This window comes from Aythya ferina, assembly GCF_964211825.1.
Source record: "Aythya ferina genome assembly, chromosome: 3".
Classification (NCBI taxonomy): Eukaryota; Metazoa; Chordata; class Aves; order Anseriformes; family Anatidae; genus Aythya; species Aythya ferina.
Genome location: NC_140298.1, coordinates 44,261,099 through 44,278,323, shown reverse-complemented (window position 1 = coordinate 44,278,323; position 17,225 = coordinate 44,261,099). Strand labels below are relative to the sequence as shown.

Sequence of the window (17,225 nt, the reverse complement as noted above, 5' to 3'; positions counted from 1 at the left end):
AAGTCTCATAAAAACCTTCAAAATTAGGGTTATTAAGTGTATTTAACATTGATTAACTATTGTTTTAATATGAAACTATTACAGGTTGCTAAATCCAGTTGAATACCTTACAGTATTTTAGGCCCTGATTGAAAAGGGCATCCCTTTTCAGGAAGAGTCAGTACCAAGAAAATATATAAAATCCCAGTGATCTAATCAGCAACCAAAAAAAAAAGTTAAAAGTGCTTTCCTGTAACCAAGGTGTCATTAGCAGATTTCTGTAGTGTCAATTCCAATTTTTTTCCACTAAGGAAACAAAAGCAAAAACAACTACACAAACAGAATAACGAATGATTAAATACCAACCAATCGGGCAATCCTTCTTATTGCACATATCATGTTGTTTGGTATCTCCCACACACGGCTTTCCTCCGTACTGTGGCTCTGGACTGTTACAGAGGCGAGACCTCTCACGGATTCCTCCTCCACAGGTAACAGTACAAGCAGACCATGGAGACCAAGGACCCCACTGGCCATTCACTAAAATATGCAGGAAAGAAGGGAAAAGAAACGTACCGGGGACAACATTTCGTGCCAGTTACAACAATCATTTGCTCAGATCCCTGACAGTTTTTCATTACACACGCAGAGGAAGAAAGATGCTGGCAAAGCCTTCTACTGAGATAGCAGTATTTCAGAAACAAACAAGCAAATAAAAAATACCCAACTGCTTTATGGGCCTTTTTGGCCAATAATTCAAAATAACATGCAGTGCCCACTGGCTTGGTGTGTTTCCACTTAAGCTGACCAGAGCAAGTAGGGCAGCTTCAAAGCTCCCTGCTCAGATTCCATTTCATACAGACAGCAGCAGGTAACTACAGGATACAAAATTCTGCTGGGCCAGACCTGTGCTCAGACCTGTGGACTTTATGGTTAACAGTGTGTTCAGCATTTATATTTTGTTGAAGCTATTTCTTGTTTGTTAATCTATTCACCAGTTTATCTTCAATGGCATTGCTTAACTCAGAATAAATGACTTATTTGAATGATTCTTCAGCATAATTTATATTGGTACAATCCCACCAATTCTGGTGTCATCATTCCTGATTTTTCATGAAATATAAACATCTGTGAACCAAACTGTTTGTTCTTAGTGCTGTAAAAAACAAAGGGGCAATAGTGTGTGTCCATAAATAAATCATCTTTGTCAATGTTGCTAACTTTGTGTGCACAAGCAGGTAAAAAAATAGCTGTTTAAGTAATATTGGGTTAATATTAGCACGAAATTCAAGCTCATATCCCATAAGTAGAATGGAAAGCATGGAAAGAGGAGGGAGTGAAGAAATACATTCAAAGTGGAAAAAAGGAGGAAAAATCATATGAAAGGAAAGAAAAAGGCATGAAAAGCAATCTCTAAAGAGGTTAGAACATGTAGATGAGGAACAAAGAATTGTAATATGAAATAAATCTGTTGCATACATATAAAAATGCATTTGAATGTATGCATTCAAAGAAACCTGGCTACTGGGTATTATATGTCTATTCCTAATATGTACAGTATGAGCTTCCTTTGAGATAGAAAACATTTATACTTTTTTTATGCATCAATAAATTAATAAACTATTATAAGAACTCAAACTGTTACTGTTTAAAGCCAAATAATAACTTGGGAGGCTTATAAAACCTCAGACTGCATTGCTGTGTTCACTCTAAAAACATTGTGAGGCAGATTCGTAAAATGGTAACTACAGCCGTGGAGAACTGTTGTGAGTATCAAGACGTTAAACAGCAAGTCAGTGGCAAGTCTGTAACAGGAATCTCCACTTCTTGACTCCTGATTCCTCCAGAACCTCTGTGACCACTGCCTCCTGAAAATGATACTAAAACTCAAAACTCAGAGCAAATAAAAGTTATTTCACCACTAAACTACATATTGTATTATCTGTCATAGAAATTCACTATAATCTAGAACTGTATTAAGAGAAGAATTCCAACTTCTTGAACAACACTATTAAGTCATCTTTGATTTAAGGCCACAGACTTACCTGGGCATGGAACCTTCTCACATTTCTCTGTTTCACGCCCATTACCCACACAGTTTTTCCCACCCATCTGAGGAATAGGGGAATTGCAGAGGCGGATGCGGGTGATATTTCCTACTCCACAGGTAACTGAACAGGAAGACCAGGGTGACCAGTGACTCCAGCCACCATCTTGACGTACTGCCAGAGAAAAGATCAAAATTCAAGGATATAGCCCACCTGCAGCAGTAATACAAACTCACTTGTAAACTTAACCTCCTAACAAGCCCCTTACCACATCTGATGCTCCTGTCTCTTTCCTACCACTGTCACTTACAAAGTCCAGTATTTCAGATTGGTCATTCATGTACAGCTTTCTTAAGAGTCCCAATGACCAGCCAGTATAGCATTAAAGAGAATGCTAAACAGTTTACTTAAAAATAAACTTGTTCTAATGGAACAAATATTTAAAATGCATGTTTGAACAATTAGCTGCTTCAGCAACAGCCTCAGGTACTCCAGTAGCTTGGATAAACTACAGTTCTGAGGAAAGAGTATGATCCTTTTAATACTGAATTCCTAAACACTGCAAAGATACTTGAATGGGCCAATAATCATGAATGAATAGCAGATCAAACCTAGGACCCCAGCTATTGCAAATATGAACCGAGTGCTATCTCCACTTCAAAGAAGAGACTCCAGTTTATAATGTGTAAGAAAAGATGATGTACTATCTTTTTAATTAATAGAGTGCCCAGAATGCACATAGATACTACATTGATAGTAAAAGAAGGAATATTTGAAAGGGGAGAGATAAAGAATCTAACGATAGCTACTTTAATTATGCATATGAGTGTTCATATGCCAACTGTGAATAAGTGTTCACAGAAAATCCAAGCTAAGCTTATTTTTCCTTAGAGAAGTCAAAAGAAGCTTTAAAAAAAAGAGAGAAATTTTGTTACTTACTGCGATGGTCGCATTTCTTGAAGCTACACATCCTTGTTTGGATGTGTGGGCCTGTACAAGCACTCCTGGTGACATCACACGATCTTCCTCGCATCTGAGTCCCAGAGCCACAGGTAACTGAGCACTTTGTCCAGTCTGACCAGGGTGACCAGCCTTCCTCACTGTCATCAGCTGGCAAGCAAAAGATACAAAAAAGTACTTAGCATGAAATGTTGCTTCTATTACCTTACTGGGAAGATTTTCACTTCCCTTTCGCTGTGTAATATATGCTTTCTCCTTTAGATCTCTCTTTCTAATTTGAGCTACCATTGAAGTTAGGGAAATGTGGTTTAGCAAAATGAGTGGTTAGCCCAGATTAGATCCTGAACCTCCCTGTGTGCGGTGCGCTTGCACAAGGCACTGACCCCTGAAGGAAGAAGGAAATCTTACCTCTAGAATGCACTGAGACACTCAATTCCCATATACCTTTGAGCATATATGTCAGTATGATGACACATGGCCCCACCTCTGAACACAACATTACCATGAACATTATCAAGAGCACATTGCAAGAATGTGCTCTGTGCTCTGAACAGGTAAAAATACTGAGTTTATTCCAATGCATTTTTATTTAGAACATCTAAGCAACTGAAGTAGAGCTGTTTCCTTCTGTAATAGATCTGATCCGTACAGAGTGAAGAGTACTTAACTCACACTGAAGTCCTTAGCAAAAGACTTAGTAAAGATATAGTAAGTAAAGAAGACTTAGTAAAATTACTAGAACTATCACTCCAAAGCCTAGGCCACAGCCTGCAATTCTGTCTTAAATTAACATGCCATCCTGTTCCATGTAAGAAAAGCAGGCAAAAAGATGTCCTAACTTATGCTAGTCTGTTTTAATTAGGCAGAATGGAATAGGAACTACAGTGTATACTGTTGCAAACAACTAAGAAGCAGAATGTCTAGCCTTTGAAAATATGACTGGGGAGGGGTATGCATCTTACCTTTAGCATCCAACTTAGCTATGCAAGTTACCAGCTTACTTCTAAGCAACCAATTTAATTAATGAAGAAAGCACAACTCCTCCAGAAGGTAACTTTGAGCTGCAAAGTTATTTCATGTGATCCTTTCACACAAATATTTATTTTTTTTAATTTATTCTTACTTGTTTTACTTCTTGTTTTGATCTCTCCAACCAGTACTAGTGGCTTTGAAAACCACTCTTTCTTTTTCTTTGGCTAAATACTTACAGTTTGAGCAGACCGGACAGCATTCACCTTCAATAAAAGATGGATCAGCACATGAGACTGCTGGGCAGGTTATTTGATGGCATACAATTTTGGAATCCTACAGGCGAAGAAAACAACATACTGACTTACATTCACATAGAGAAGCAAATAAAGTTGTTTTTTTTTTTTTTTTTCTGGAGAAGGTTTTGTGTATAGAAATTCTTTGATTTGTTCTAAATGCCACAAACATTGGGACTTTTTTTCTTTAAAAAGTTTCATAAGTCTAGGTCAAGCTCTCTGTAAATGTGACTAGACCTGGACAGTCGAGATGGATTAAACCTGCTGTTTGTTTCTGCAGAACAGAATATCTCCAAAACCATACCTGGCAGGTGCACTTCGTGCAACTATCTACAATCCAGCTTTCATTATCTGCAAAGACACGGCCATCCTGCCAGCAAACAGACTGGTTCTTGAGTGTTTTGTTAGGCCCAATCAATTCCCACATAATTTGGTTCTCTTCAGACTAGAAGGTGAAGCAAATGAAAAAGTTAGTGCATTTTCAAGCAAATAATTTTAAACAAGGCAAAACTGAGAATCACTACTGGATTTAAATTTTCCAGTAAAAAATCTACACTTTTACATATGTACATGAAGATGATGACCTCGTGTACTGCAATACTGTGTATTAATTCTTCACTAATAGCACAACTACACTCATCCAGTACCAAGGGAAAGCGGTTCTTAGGAGTTTTTCTTCCTTTACGTGGGAAGATTTTACTCTTGAGACATACAGAATATTAATAAACTTCCTTCAGAAAAGATCAATTTATCCAGAAAAAGATTTGAACACTTCAGTAAAACATTACCAGCCCACTTACTACATATATCTCATATACTTACAGTTTTTGTACCTTGTGCATACTTGCTGATGCATTCAGAAATGTATAAGCATGGTAACATTGCTTTAACGGTATACAGGTAAGGTATAGTTTGCTAGCTTTCAATTTCCAAACTTGCAGTATCTTTTAAAGGTTTGATTTCTTCTGTGTGCGAGTGCATGTGCATGTGTTCTTTTAAACCCAGTCAGTGAAAACCAAGCCTTCATTAAAGAGCCATACTCAAGAACTACATTACCAGTCACTTTGAAAATGTGGGTCACAGAAACCTCTATTAGCCTTGTCATCTATCAACCAAAGCGCCACGGGGAAGAGAAAGGAAAGAGCCCCAAACAACAGACCTCTTCCAGTTCTTCAGCCTTGGAGGTACTTACCACTTTTTGGAGGTTATCAGCTAAGTTATTCACCACAATGCGCAGGCCAGTGAGCTCAGTGAACATTGTTCCCAGCTCTTCACAGGAGCGGTCACAGAACTCAGCCTTCTTCTCTGGTTTTTCACCCACATACTCGGTTGTGACAGCAGGGCTTAAGTGAAGTATTTCAGTGCTCTCGTTGATGGTGTTCACTTCAGCTGGTAGCAAGAGAGGGAAAAAGAAGAGTTGTATATAACAAGTTCTTCCACAGATTACAGATTCCTGCTGAAATCACAGATTGGCACCCATGGGTAGAGTTTAAACACAGCTCTTTTGGAACAGCTTCATGTTATATTATACCCTGAATAAGAGAAGGGTGGGATGTCAGCTGGTTCCAATAATAGTCTTTCCCTTTTCAAAATTAAGAGCCAGGCTCTGTCTCACACAGTGCTCACTTTAAAACACTGTGGGCACTGCACCACATTTATTTATGAAGAAATCAAAAAGGACATAGTAACAGAAAATCAAACCTATTTCATCCAGTCAGAGCCATGAAAGATTTCTTTTTTTTTTTTTTTTCATGACCTGTTGTATTTTCTCAATGATGGAAAAAGACACAAGAAAAGACTCCTCAGAGAAGCTCGTTGGCATTGTTCTGCCCACATATCCCATGTTTACTTGAACCAATATGCAATATATAACCAACCTCTGGGGTGCTCTATGTTGCACTGCCTGGTGTCAAACTCAGAGGAGCTGTTATATTGTCAGTTTAATTCTGAACTGAAATGGAGATGAACCTAAGATCAGGTTGATTTGTCACTCCAGCCATTCCTCCATCAGGCAAACCTTAATTAAAACGGAACTTCTCATGCATTAGAGAGGGAGAACTCAACATGTTCTAATATCAGACTTTAAAAGACCTCCCTGTCTATAGCAAACTCTTGAAAATGAATGTAACAGAAAGCATCAGCAGTAATTAAAAAATAAAAGAAATAAAACACTCATAACTAAATAAAACAATCTGTCTTCTATTAAGCATTTAAATCTTCACCAGGTAAATATTCTATGGCTTCCATGTATAGGCTTTCCGTCAGGACTCAACAGCATGTTCAACTTTACTACCAGTTATATAGAAATCCATACTGTCCCATCATTCACTAAAGATTCATTTACCAGATAAAGAAATGCTGTAATAACTTGAGGTTACCAAACAAAAGAGAGAAGTAAAGGATATAGCAATTTAAAAAGAAGAAATTAGCAGAGGATTGTGAGTTGTAAAACATATCCTTCTGAACACCCCAATACCATTCACTGTCGACAAGCCATGGAAGGTGGCAATGCTAAAAAAAAAAAGTTATGGCTTGATTTCATGCTTGATCGTATATGAACTGCTAGATGTAAATGTACAGGCAATGAAAATGGGAGCAGCATTATTCTCTATTCATTTAGAAGTCTAAAAAAAAAAAAAAGAAAAGAACAAAGAACCAACCCAAAAGATGACATTAAATAATTGCTTCTCAACTGTATTTAAGATGTTTGGTTTGATGTGATTTTCTATTACTAGCTATGGAGTATCTGTTGCTAGCCACTGTCTACAATAAATTATTTGCAGTGTTCCAGCATTTATATAATTGTCTATCTTCACTTACAGGATGGAAGAAAACCGATATACCACATAACGGATCAGACTTCTCTGTGTCATAACTGTTTACTTCAACTGCTTTTTGATTCCCTGGAAAGAATGCAATTTTCCTACCACACTGAAACACCAGGTTTCTCAGATTCCCCCATAGCACTTCTCAGGTCATTAATTTCATATTTTTCAAGCCAACATGGAGTGTGCCTTGACCGGAACATTCTAAGGACATTAATAAAGCTGCAATCTCAGCAGGAAACATAAACCAAAACTATGTTAGAAGAGCTAAATCCACACTTCCTACTGGTACTTGGCAGCGACTGAAAGAAGATGCCTGGGGATCACTGCAAAATCAGTTCTCTGCTGCTGGCTTCCTGCTAATTTCCTAAGGAGCACATGATTATCTTAAAATGAGAAACCAGAACAGCAGAATGTGCATCCCTTCACATATGCAAATCTCATTCTGTTGATCTAGCTGGAGAAAGGATTTTACTGATGTGTCTATTTAGGCATGTTTTTGTCATCTCTCCTACTCAGCACTGTGTGTAAGAACTGCTTAAAATATTTGCAGCCACCATACTGCAGAGATACTTTCCTACCCTCAATTCAACTGCAGTCTCAAGCTACCCTTTCATTATACCTCACCTTCTCATACTGCAGTAAGATACATAAGGGAAACACAGTCCTGGTTCTGAAAAAAGCAGCAGGATTTTTGTGCCCTCATTGCTGAGGGCAATTCACTGATAATGTCTGCCATGTGGGATACTCTCATTGGCATCTTAGCACCTGTACCTCAGCTCAATAGGTGGGTGAGGAAAATGGGAAAATATTTATATATTCTGTGCTCAGTAGCATATCACCCATGGCTTTTCATCTGTGGTAATTAAGCTGGATAGGCAATGTCAGAAAATCTCGGTCATGCATGTAAGAAACTTCTCAAGTCATTCTGATGGCCTCGAACCACAGCATGCCATTAGAGCTCTTCTGCCATTAGACAACAATTTCCATCTTGCAGTGTTCTCTTGGTATTGTAAAATAAAAGTAAAAATACTGTGTGTGAAATTATTTGCTAAGTATTTCTCAAGAAGGATAAAACCAATACCTGTATAATTTATCAGACCTGAGAATTTGGAAGGTCACAAACATGATAAAATATGCATTAAAAAATGCTGCTGGATATGGTGGCTAAGGTAGGTACATAACAGTATGCAAAACTCAGTTATCCCTTTAGGCTCCCATTGGCTTCCTCTTTATAGTAGAAATACTGTACTAAAATATTCCATTTTTACTTGGTGATATTTCAAAACATTTGGTCCAAATATTTTCCTTTTTGGTAATCAACCAATAGTAATATAAATGATTTGAAGACACCCTCTTTCATTTATTTTGCTGGTTAAATATATTTACACCTAGGGAGCCCAGCATCTTGAATAATGACACAGTTCTGCCTCTGACCGCTGAATATGCCTTCTGCATTCTACCTCAGTTACTAGGAATATTGCTTCCCCTGGCAAATGAAGCAGGGTAGCTGAACTGAATCCTTCCTGAAACCATCTCTTATTTAGATTACAGTTGGACCTAAATAAATATTCTATTCTCCCACAACAGATCAGATCTCAAGCATTTTCTTCCACCAACAAGGCTGAAAACCCATAATCAGTAGTTCTGTGCAGTTTGTAGTTTCTGAGTACAGAAAACAGTGTGGCTGGGATAGATGATAACCAACAAATGAGGGCTTGTTTTCTTACTTGTGCCATCCAAGGCCACTTCCATTGTAGCCCACAAGACACATTTCTAACACATCATCACACTTGTGCCTGAGGTCCCACAGCAAGGCGCCTGAGGTCCCACAGAAAGGCACAGCTCTGGAATGTACGGAATAAGCAAACAATATGTTTTATCAAGATTTAAAAAACAACTAGCAAGCTCAGGTAATTTTTGAATACATACATACATATATACATGCATATTTATACATCTTAGAGACTTCTCATTGCAAAATCTCAGAACTCTGTCTCCCTTTGAAGAAGTTAAGACCTGCTACTGCTTAACTTTCAGGTCATGTACAAGCAAAGAAAAAAGTAGAGCATAGTCTCCTTAACTGACTTGCTCAGTGTCGTATGTCTTGGCAAAATGACAGAAATAATGGCATTTCAGATAATAAGAGTTTCAAATAAAATCCCAAAGTCCTGACTGCCTTGTGCAAACACCGTGTTCTTATGGAATCAATTGTCTTTGAGTCTTGACTGAGCTCCTGCCAGTTACAAACGCTGGAAAGTAAAATAGCACCTCCCATGAGTTCTACTGCAAAACCTTAGTGCATACTTGACAGATTTTCATTACTCTGTCATGAGGAATCCAATCTACTCCCACGCACAGAGGGCTCCCCTCCTGGTGAGGTCAGCACGTACAGGACTAACAAGAATACATGGCAGCCTGTCACACACATGCCTTCCATAGTTTCTTATTTTGCTTTTGTTGTTTTGGTTAACACCCTTCTGGGATTCAAACCCAAAGCCTATTTCATTTGAGAAACTCATTGTTGAATAACTCAGTGTCTTAAAAACGGATGCTTGAGACTTGCTCATGGACCCATTGAGAATCAGGAGCAGAATTCAGAAAATGTTCTTAGTCTTGTGCTCAAGGCATCAGAGAGGTATCTATCTTCTCATGGAAGAAGATAGATACTTTCATACATATGCATTTTTCCTTCTATTTCTATTTTTTTTTCTTTACAGCTTTTCTCCCAACTTCAAAACAGAGACTCAGAGTTATAAACCAATGCAGAATGAACTAAAGATGTAGGCTGGAGAGAAGGAAGATAACTAACAAGCATGTTCCTTTCACCACCAAAAAGCAACTTGCTTTCTTTTTCATCATCAAATAAGAATTAAATAAGAATCCTCTAAAATTTCAAAGAGATCTGTTGTACATTTTTAATATAATAAGTCAGTATTGGCGATTCTCATTTTCAAAGTCAACTGAATATAAATGGGGAAAAAAAAAAGCCTTACTTGACTGGCTCCTCTGGCATCCTTTTTTACGTAGAACATCCTCTACTGAAGTATCAAAGATTAACTGAATATTTTGCAAAAGACCCTGTAGTAATAATAAAGAAAATTAAAAAAAATAAATAAAATCAGATCGACTTGGGATTAACCAATAACTAATCTGTCTCAACCATTTGCTACTGACTGATGTAACTGACTGGTTAATATGAAAATAAAACAATCTACAAGGCATTAAAAAAAAATATTGATGGTTCTTTTATATATAATTTCAATACTTTAAGCAACAAAATTAGCCATTTTCTGAAATAGGTCATAATAAAACAGTAATAAGTTGTAGTTCTATGATGCATTGGCCATGAGGTCAAAGCCAGCTTTGAAAGCTCCTGTCCCGTCACACCTCCGTCCTTAGCCAACCATTCCGATGCACTCTCTTCAATTGTGCTGACACTACCCTGAGACGACACTATAAAAATAGACCAGTATATTTCATTTAATCTATTTTTAAACTAATTCCTTTCTTTTTTGAGACTATTTGTTATTTCAGTGGTCCACTGAACTGTACAGTTCCAGAACTAGTTCCATCAGCACAACTTAGTCATGGAGGCAGGAATGGAGAGGCTGTGAGCAACAATTTCTGACCCTCCTGCCAAAACTACTCAACACATGGAACCACTCTCCAGCATGTCATGCTCTGACTGACTACTAGATGGCATAATAGGATGGGAAAATAAAGGGCTTTACAAATTTTTGAAGCCACAAGTTCAAGTTTGATTTCAACTGTAAGTGAAAAGAAGCTATCCTTAGAGTACATGGACCAAATCACATCATTTTATGGACAGGAAGTCATTTTCATTTCATAGGAAATTGTAATTGCTTTGTTTTAAAACAAAAGAGAAGCAAAATGCTTTCCGCAAGAAAGAAAAAAACAAATCTTTAACAGGACTAATCAAAACATTTTGTTCTGATTTTTTTTTTTTTAATTGAAATGAAAGGTTACTTATTCAAATTGGCAAATCAAGATATTCTGTTAGGGTATGGTCCAACACCACACCTTTCAACTCCATTAAAAATTCTTTTCTTCCTCTATCTTTTTCAAATAAAATTGAACAAATATCAACAGGTTCTATGAACTGAACAGAAATACTTCAACTAAAAAATAGGTCTTCAAGCTATTTCCAAAGAGTTCTGCAAAATCAACATAAAAAAAAAAAAAAGTGACATTCAGAAGTCTTACATTTGCAAAACAAAGAGGATTTGTGTGCTCATCTCCTGGCCTTAGACTTTATCAGTCCTTTTCAATAACTCCCAAATTCATGCAATATGGATCCACCAATGCAGTTACATAACTGCAATTGCAGTTACGATATCTCACCAGAGACCTCCAGGTTACCTACCCTGAAGTGATTCTCCCGAATGGACCCTTTTGCCACATACATTCTGCTGTTCTCTGCTTTCAGCTGTTCATAGAAAGGCTCCTCCAGAATGAAGCTGTCAATAAGGTCACAGCCAACATAGAGGTTGTAGTTCTCCCCTGTTATTTGCACAGTGAGGTTCTTCCACTGCGAGTCAGCAAGGTCCACGTCTTCCAGGGAAATCACGTTCTGGAAGCCATCCACCCAATAGATGAGGTCCAGGGTGTTGGCTCGGCCATTGGAAATTATCTCAAACTGCCTCTCACTGATGCCAGGACCCTCTAAGGCAAGGATGGTGCCTCTAGATTGCCTGTCCTGTCTCAGGGTGGCTGAAAGGATAAAGCCCTCATTTTGCCGTATGAGTTTGACAATCTTTTTTAGCTTCTCTGGTTTAAATGGAGGTATATGGTCAAACCGAATGAAACGGTATGCTGGGATAGTGGGATCTGGACCCCGAAACAATTTTGCTCCGACTGTCTTTCGGTTTATGTTACTGATTTGAAGTAAATCAAAGGTATTCTCCTCTTCCTTGTCACCATCTGAAAAAGTGTGTGACAATGTTACTACAAAAAGTGTCTTAAGAAACAATTCTGCACACTATACTTAGTAACTGCAATTACAGGATGCACATGAAGAACAGCAGAGCAAATTTGGTACTCTCCTACCTCCACAAACATAGTTGCTTTACTACTATGCAAGTGAATAGTATTTTCTATCTGTCAGTTTCATTTACATGACACCTCTCTTCTTTTATGTCTGTAGGTATCAGTATTCCATCATATAACTAAACATATGACTATACAATTTATATCACTATATAATACACAATTGTACATAATGTTCATGAACTGTATGTTCATGTATGTGTCTATGCATAGATGCATGTAATGATGTAATCAGTAGATATTTTTACATATATGAATGGATAAGGAAGCTGAGCCAATTTCTATATTTTGACTATGAGCTAACAAAAATCAAATGATGAGAAGTCATGTGGCCATGTGACAACAGGAAGCAAGAGATGTGCATTTTAAAGTTTCAGGACAAGAAATCAGATGTAAATGATGGCCTGGCACTGTGCCAAATTACATTCTAGTTATACTTGGTCTGTAGAGGTTTATTTCTTTAATTCCATCTTTTTAAAAAGTTCATCCCAAGTGATTCTGTTTATTGCACAATACATTTATACTGCAGAGAAGAGTATAATAACAATTACTTCTGAGATTATATACATTTCAATCAATGATTTCTAAAGAGAAAATTTAAAGTATTTATTAGGAAATCTTCATTTAGCAGTAACTAGATACATCTAAAAAAAAAAAAAAAGCCTCAGTAACTACAATTCCAGACACTTAAAAGTCATATATGTTTACTGTGCCTAATGTATGTCAGATAGGACTATTTCTACACCAAGTTTTAGCTTTGTGAGTTAACTATATCTCGCTAAGAACTTACCCTGAGCATCTGAGGAAACCCACAGGGTTATCAAGACAGCAAGCCACAACAGCCCACTCCTCTGCACCATAACTCCTATGAATAAACCAAAAAGAAGTATTAGGGAAATAACCTTTATCAAGTACAAATATTTTAATTTGCCTTAGGAACGTAAGCAGAATTCTCATTATATACCCCAACTACACATAGGAAATCAAATTCCTATCTTTTTTGATTATTGTTGTGCTTATTCATTACTGATGCCAGAAGGAAAGTGGCATCAGTTGAAAGGATGAAGAACTCTTGACAGTAAGGCTCCTTTTCATGTAAATGACCCTACCAGAAAATAAATAAATAAATAAATAAATAAATAAATAAATAAATAAAAGAAAAGAAAAACAAGAAAAAGAAGAAAGCCACACAGAAACTACATTTTTTCTGCACAATCTTTTTATCAGGTGGCATAGGGACCACATGATACTGTTTGATATACAGCATATTAGTAGCTGCAACTTTACGTTGGATCACAAGGCTGAAATTTCTCATTCAGATAAAAACCCTTGCAGGACAATGGGACCTCACTAAACGCTAGTTTTAATCACTAGGGATAGTTTTCATTCAGTGCCTTTTCCAGTGTCTTCACACAAACGCCTCTCCCCTTCTCACACACATATCATTTACCCATTCCTACCGCCCTCTGTACGCAATCATAGCTGGAGAAAGTGACTTCCAACGCGATGCTATTTTCGCCCCGCGGCGCTGTACGGCGCAAAGCCATGTAACTGCATCTCCACACGCGTGTGCTCTCACTCGCTTGGACAGGCAGACACTCACTTCGCACACACCTCCGGCTCCAACACTCCCAGCGCTCCACACGTTTTTGGAAGCACTCGGGGATACCACCTTTAGCTGTCAGCGATTTCTTTTTTTTTTTTTTTTTTCCCGCAGCTCCTCTGATTTCTCGCGTCTGTTGATACGGACGGGGCTGCGCTCACCGGGGATGCGCGTTACCTGCAGCACCCCGCACACCCGGCACCTCCCCGTGGGGCAATGCCCAGAACAAATACCCCTGTCCCTGTCCCAGGTCGGGTCGCCTCATCCCCAACCTCCAGGCTCCGTAGCCCAGGGCGAAGCCCACCGGAGCAGCCCCCCGGGGGTGCACCTCGGAGGGGCACGGCGCCCAGCGCCTCACCTGGCATGGGGGGAGCCGCCGGGGCGAGGAGGCTCTGCCTGCTCCGGGGTCGACGCGGGCGGAGCGGGGTGCGGAGCGGGGTGCGGAGCGGGGTGCGGAGCGGGGTGCGGAGCGGGGCGCGCAGCGGAGCGGATCGCGGTTCCCAGCCGCCGTCGCACGTCCCTCCGCGGCCCCGCGCCCCGCGCCGCCGCCTTTATGGGCTGCGGGCCGGGCCCCGCTGTCAATCAGCGGCGCCGGGGCGCGCCCCCGGCTCGCTGCTCGGCGGCGGTGACACGGCCCCCCCTCGCCCCCTATCCGCCCCCCGCCGCCCCCTCCCCGCCGGGCCGCCCGCTCTCGCCTACCTGCGAGGCGGCGGCGAGCCCGGCCCCCTGCCCCGCACCGCCCCGCGACCGCCCTGCGGAGGGGCGGTGCGGGAGGCGGGACGGGCCCCCCGGGGCGAGAGGGGAGAGGGAGAGGCGGAGGGGCCGGTGCGGAGCCCCCGGGAGCCGCCGCCGGGCCCCGAGAGCGGCCGGGAGCCCCGTCCCCTCGGGCGGCGGGCGGGGAGAGCGACTGCGGACCCTCCGGCCCGGCCCGGCCCGGCCGGCGCTCCCCGGCACCTCAGTGGCTCAGGGCTCGGCTAAGCCGTCCCCAGCACCGAATCCTCTCGTTTTCATCCCATTTTTTAAAATATTTTTACGTTACGGCGGCAGCACAAAGGCTGCCTTGGGCGCTGTCCCCCTGCCGTTTGTCAGGCAGTGGTTTCTCAAGTGAGCCCAAGCACCCCGGCCCCTCTTGGCTCCCCGTGGAGCACTGGTCCCTGCTGACCCCAAGGAATTGGGGCTTTCTTCATGTTTCTTATGGAGGGAGCCATCCCTCAGGCTAACGTGAGCACATGAGAAATCTCACTCAGGTGTTGCGCCCAGTGTGGAAAACTGGAAAGTGCCTCCACAACAAGGTCTCACACACCAGCAGGTCACCCTGCTGAGGAGCAGCCATCACGCTGCAGGCGTCAGTGGAGCAGGAGAAGGAATCCCTGCAGTGTGTCCACAGAACCTGCCCTGAAACATGGAAAAGTTTCAGAAGTCAAACGAGAAGACCAGGACCCCCACTGCAGAGGCCTGATCTGGGCTTGCACAATATCTGTGGAAGGATCTTGTAGCTGATGAGAAGAGGCATGGATTTGGGCTCTGAGAGGTGTGACGAATCCGGAGAGTGGAGCCCCATCAAATGTATACGTGGATAAACACCACAAATACTTTAAAAAAAATAATACAGAGAAAGAATAGAAAGCCATCAAAGTTTTAAACACAATTTGAAATTCCAGTAGAAAAACATGTTGCTCTTTCAAAACTCAGAAGACTTCAAAAGGCTCAGTCTGTCACTAGAGCAGAAAACGCCAACGCAAGCATCACTGTCTTGCTTTCTGCCATGGAAGCTCCTTCCAACTTGGCTGGCCTGGGCCTTGCAGGGTAGTGGAAGCCAAGGAACTTTCCCCTTTCTCACAGGGTCCAGGGGACTGAGCCAAGCTAGGAGGGAGAGGGCTTTTTTGTCTTCCTAAGACATTTGGTTTTCAGTTTTGCGAAACCTCAAGAATTTAAAAAACTAGCTAATGAAGTTCACAAAACCTCAAATTCTACTGCGTTTACTCATTCCCCCCCCCTCCCCCCCCCCCCCCCCATACCAGGAGTTAGTCTTTATATATGTAGCTGTGCAATGCGTTTTCCACAGGACTTTGAACAGCACTGGCACAACTGTAGTCTGGGTTCACAGCTGGAGAAGAGAGGGCAGCAAAGAATTTAAGAGACTAGAAGATATCTGAGATAATTCAGTTTACTATTGGTACATTCATATAAGAACACTTTTTACAGTGGAAATTTTCAAGTCAGTAAAAAAGTGCAAACTTAAGAGATAAATTTTATCCTGATTGCTTTTAACCAGCTACCACATAATAAAACTCTTCTTTCCATCTCTGTGGGCGTTGAAGGAATGAAAGATTGATAGCATATTGTTTCAAGCTGAGTGATTTATATATAGGATGATGACCTTTGAGACGACAGATTTGCTTCTGTTCTTTCCACGACTGTGAAAATGCTCACTGCTTACTTTTCCCTGGCCACCTTTAAAGAGGTAAACATCATCTTCAGTCCAGGATTCCTGACAGAAAGGCTCACAGCAATGAATGCACATGCTTCTTTCCCCTGCTAGACAATATATACATGCAAACGGAGTTGTGTTCATGTTTCTCAATCTACCTCCTCTTTAGGTAGAGTCTGAAAATGAGCAGTGATAATTACAGAGATCATAAAGTCAGATTTGCTTACAGTTAGGAACACTAGTGAAGTAACATTCTCATATGAATGGTTTCATTCAGTGTTTTACCTTTCTTGTGTTTTGCTTCAGACTGGCCCATCATACATAAGCACAGGCACTTAAATTCTCATTTCTTTGACACCTCTTTCTGTCTTCTGGTTTTTTGTTTGTTTGTTTGTGTTGTTTGTTGTTGTTTTGTTCTCTTTGTTTGTTTGTTTGTTTTTTCTTATTTTCTTTTTTATTATTATTGTTTTTTCCTTCTGCACCAGTCTTAAGGACTGCCATTTTGGATCATGTGAGCATCATGTAAGCATGCATTACTGAAAATCACTGGGGAATGGCAGGACCCCAGTCAGTCTGGTTCCGCACTGTCTCAGAAAGAACTGTGATGGATCTCTATCAAATAGTTCTAGTTTTTGCCAAAAAGTTTATTGCTGACATTCTGTCTTAGCTTACAGTAGGGCAAGACTTGTGCTCTCCTGCATTAGAAGAAATCCCACTGAAGAAAGTGGAATATGCTATACATACTAGAAATTTTTGGACTACTTTTCTGACAACATTGAAGATGTTGTGGAACTGTGCCAGAAGACGAATTCCATGACTTTTGCTGGGTGAAGTCCTGATCAACATTTCACCCCACACACAAAAGCAATCCCACTCATTGAAATGAAGCTAATTGCACAAATATGTTGTAAGAGTCCTTCAAGTCTTATCCTGCAGTCCTGGATTTTCATCTGATACTGATAAAAATTCTGGAACGCTGTCCGACTGGCATGATGAATTTTTCCCAGTAGCTTCAGCAGAGTCAAACATCTGAAGAGAGAGATT

At 40.5% G+C, this 17,225-nt stretch overlaps 1 protein-coding gene across 1 annotated transcript in view; it reads right to left on the bottom strand.

The window, feature by feature from the left end:
• THBS2 (thrombospondin 2) overlaps positions 1-14,205 on the bottom strand; it is a 32,577-nt gene extending 18,372 nt beyond the window's left edge. The window contains exons 1-10 of the mRNA XM_084514712.1: positions 14,109-14,205; positions 12,938-13,012; positions 11,465-12,021; positions 10,074-10,158; positions 5,445-5,641; positions 4,557-4,697; positions 4,196-4,292; positions 2,967-3,137; positions 2,025-2,201; positions 346-519 (exon numbers count right to left, since the gene is read on the bottom strand). Coding sequence (XP_084370838.1) covers positions 346-519; positions 2,025-2,201; positions 2,967-3,137; positions 4,196-4,292; positions 4,557-4,697; positions 5,445-5,641; positions 10,074-10,158; positions 11,465-12,021; positions 12,938-13,012; positions 14,109-14,115 — 1,681 coding nt within the window. The 5' untranslated portion in view covers positions 14,116-14,205. The remainder of the gene's footprint in view (positions 1-345; positions 520-2,024; positions 2,202-2,966; positions 3,138-4,195; positions 4,293-4,556; positions 4,698-5,444; positions 5,642-10,073; positions 10,159-11,464; positions 12,022-12,937; positions 13,013-14,108) is intronic.
• Between the last annotated feature and the right edge of the window lie 3,020 nt (positions 14,206-17,225).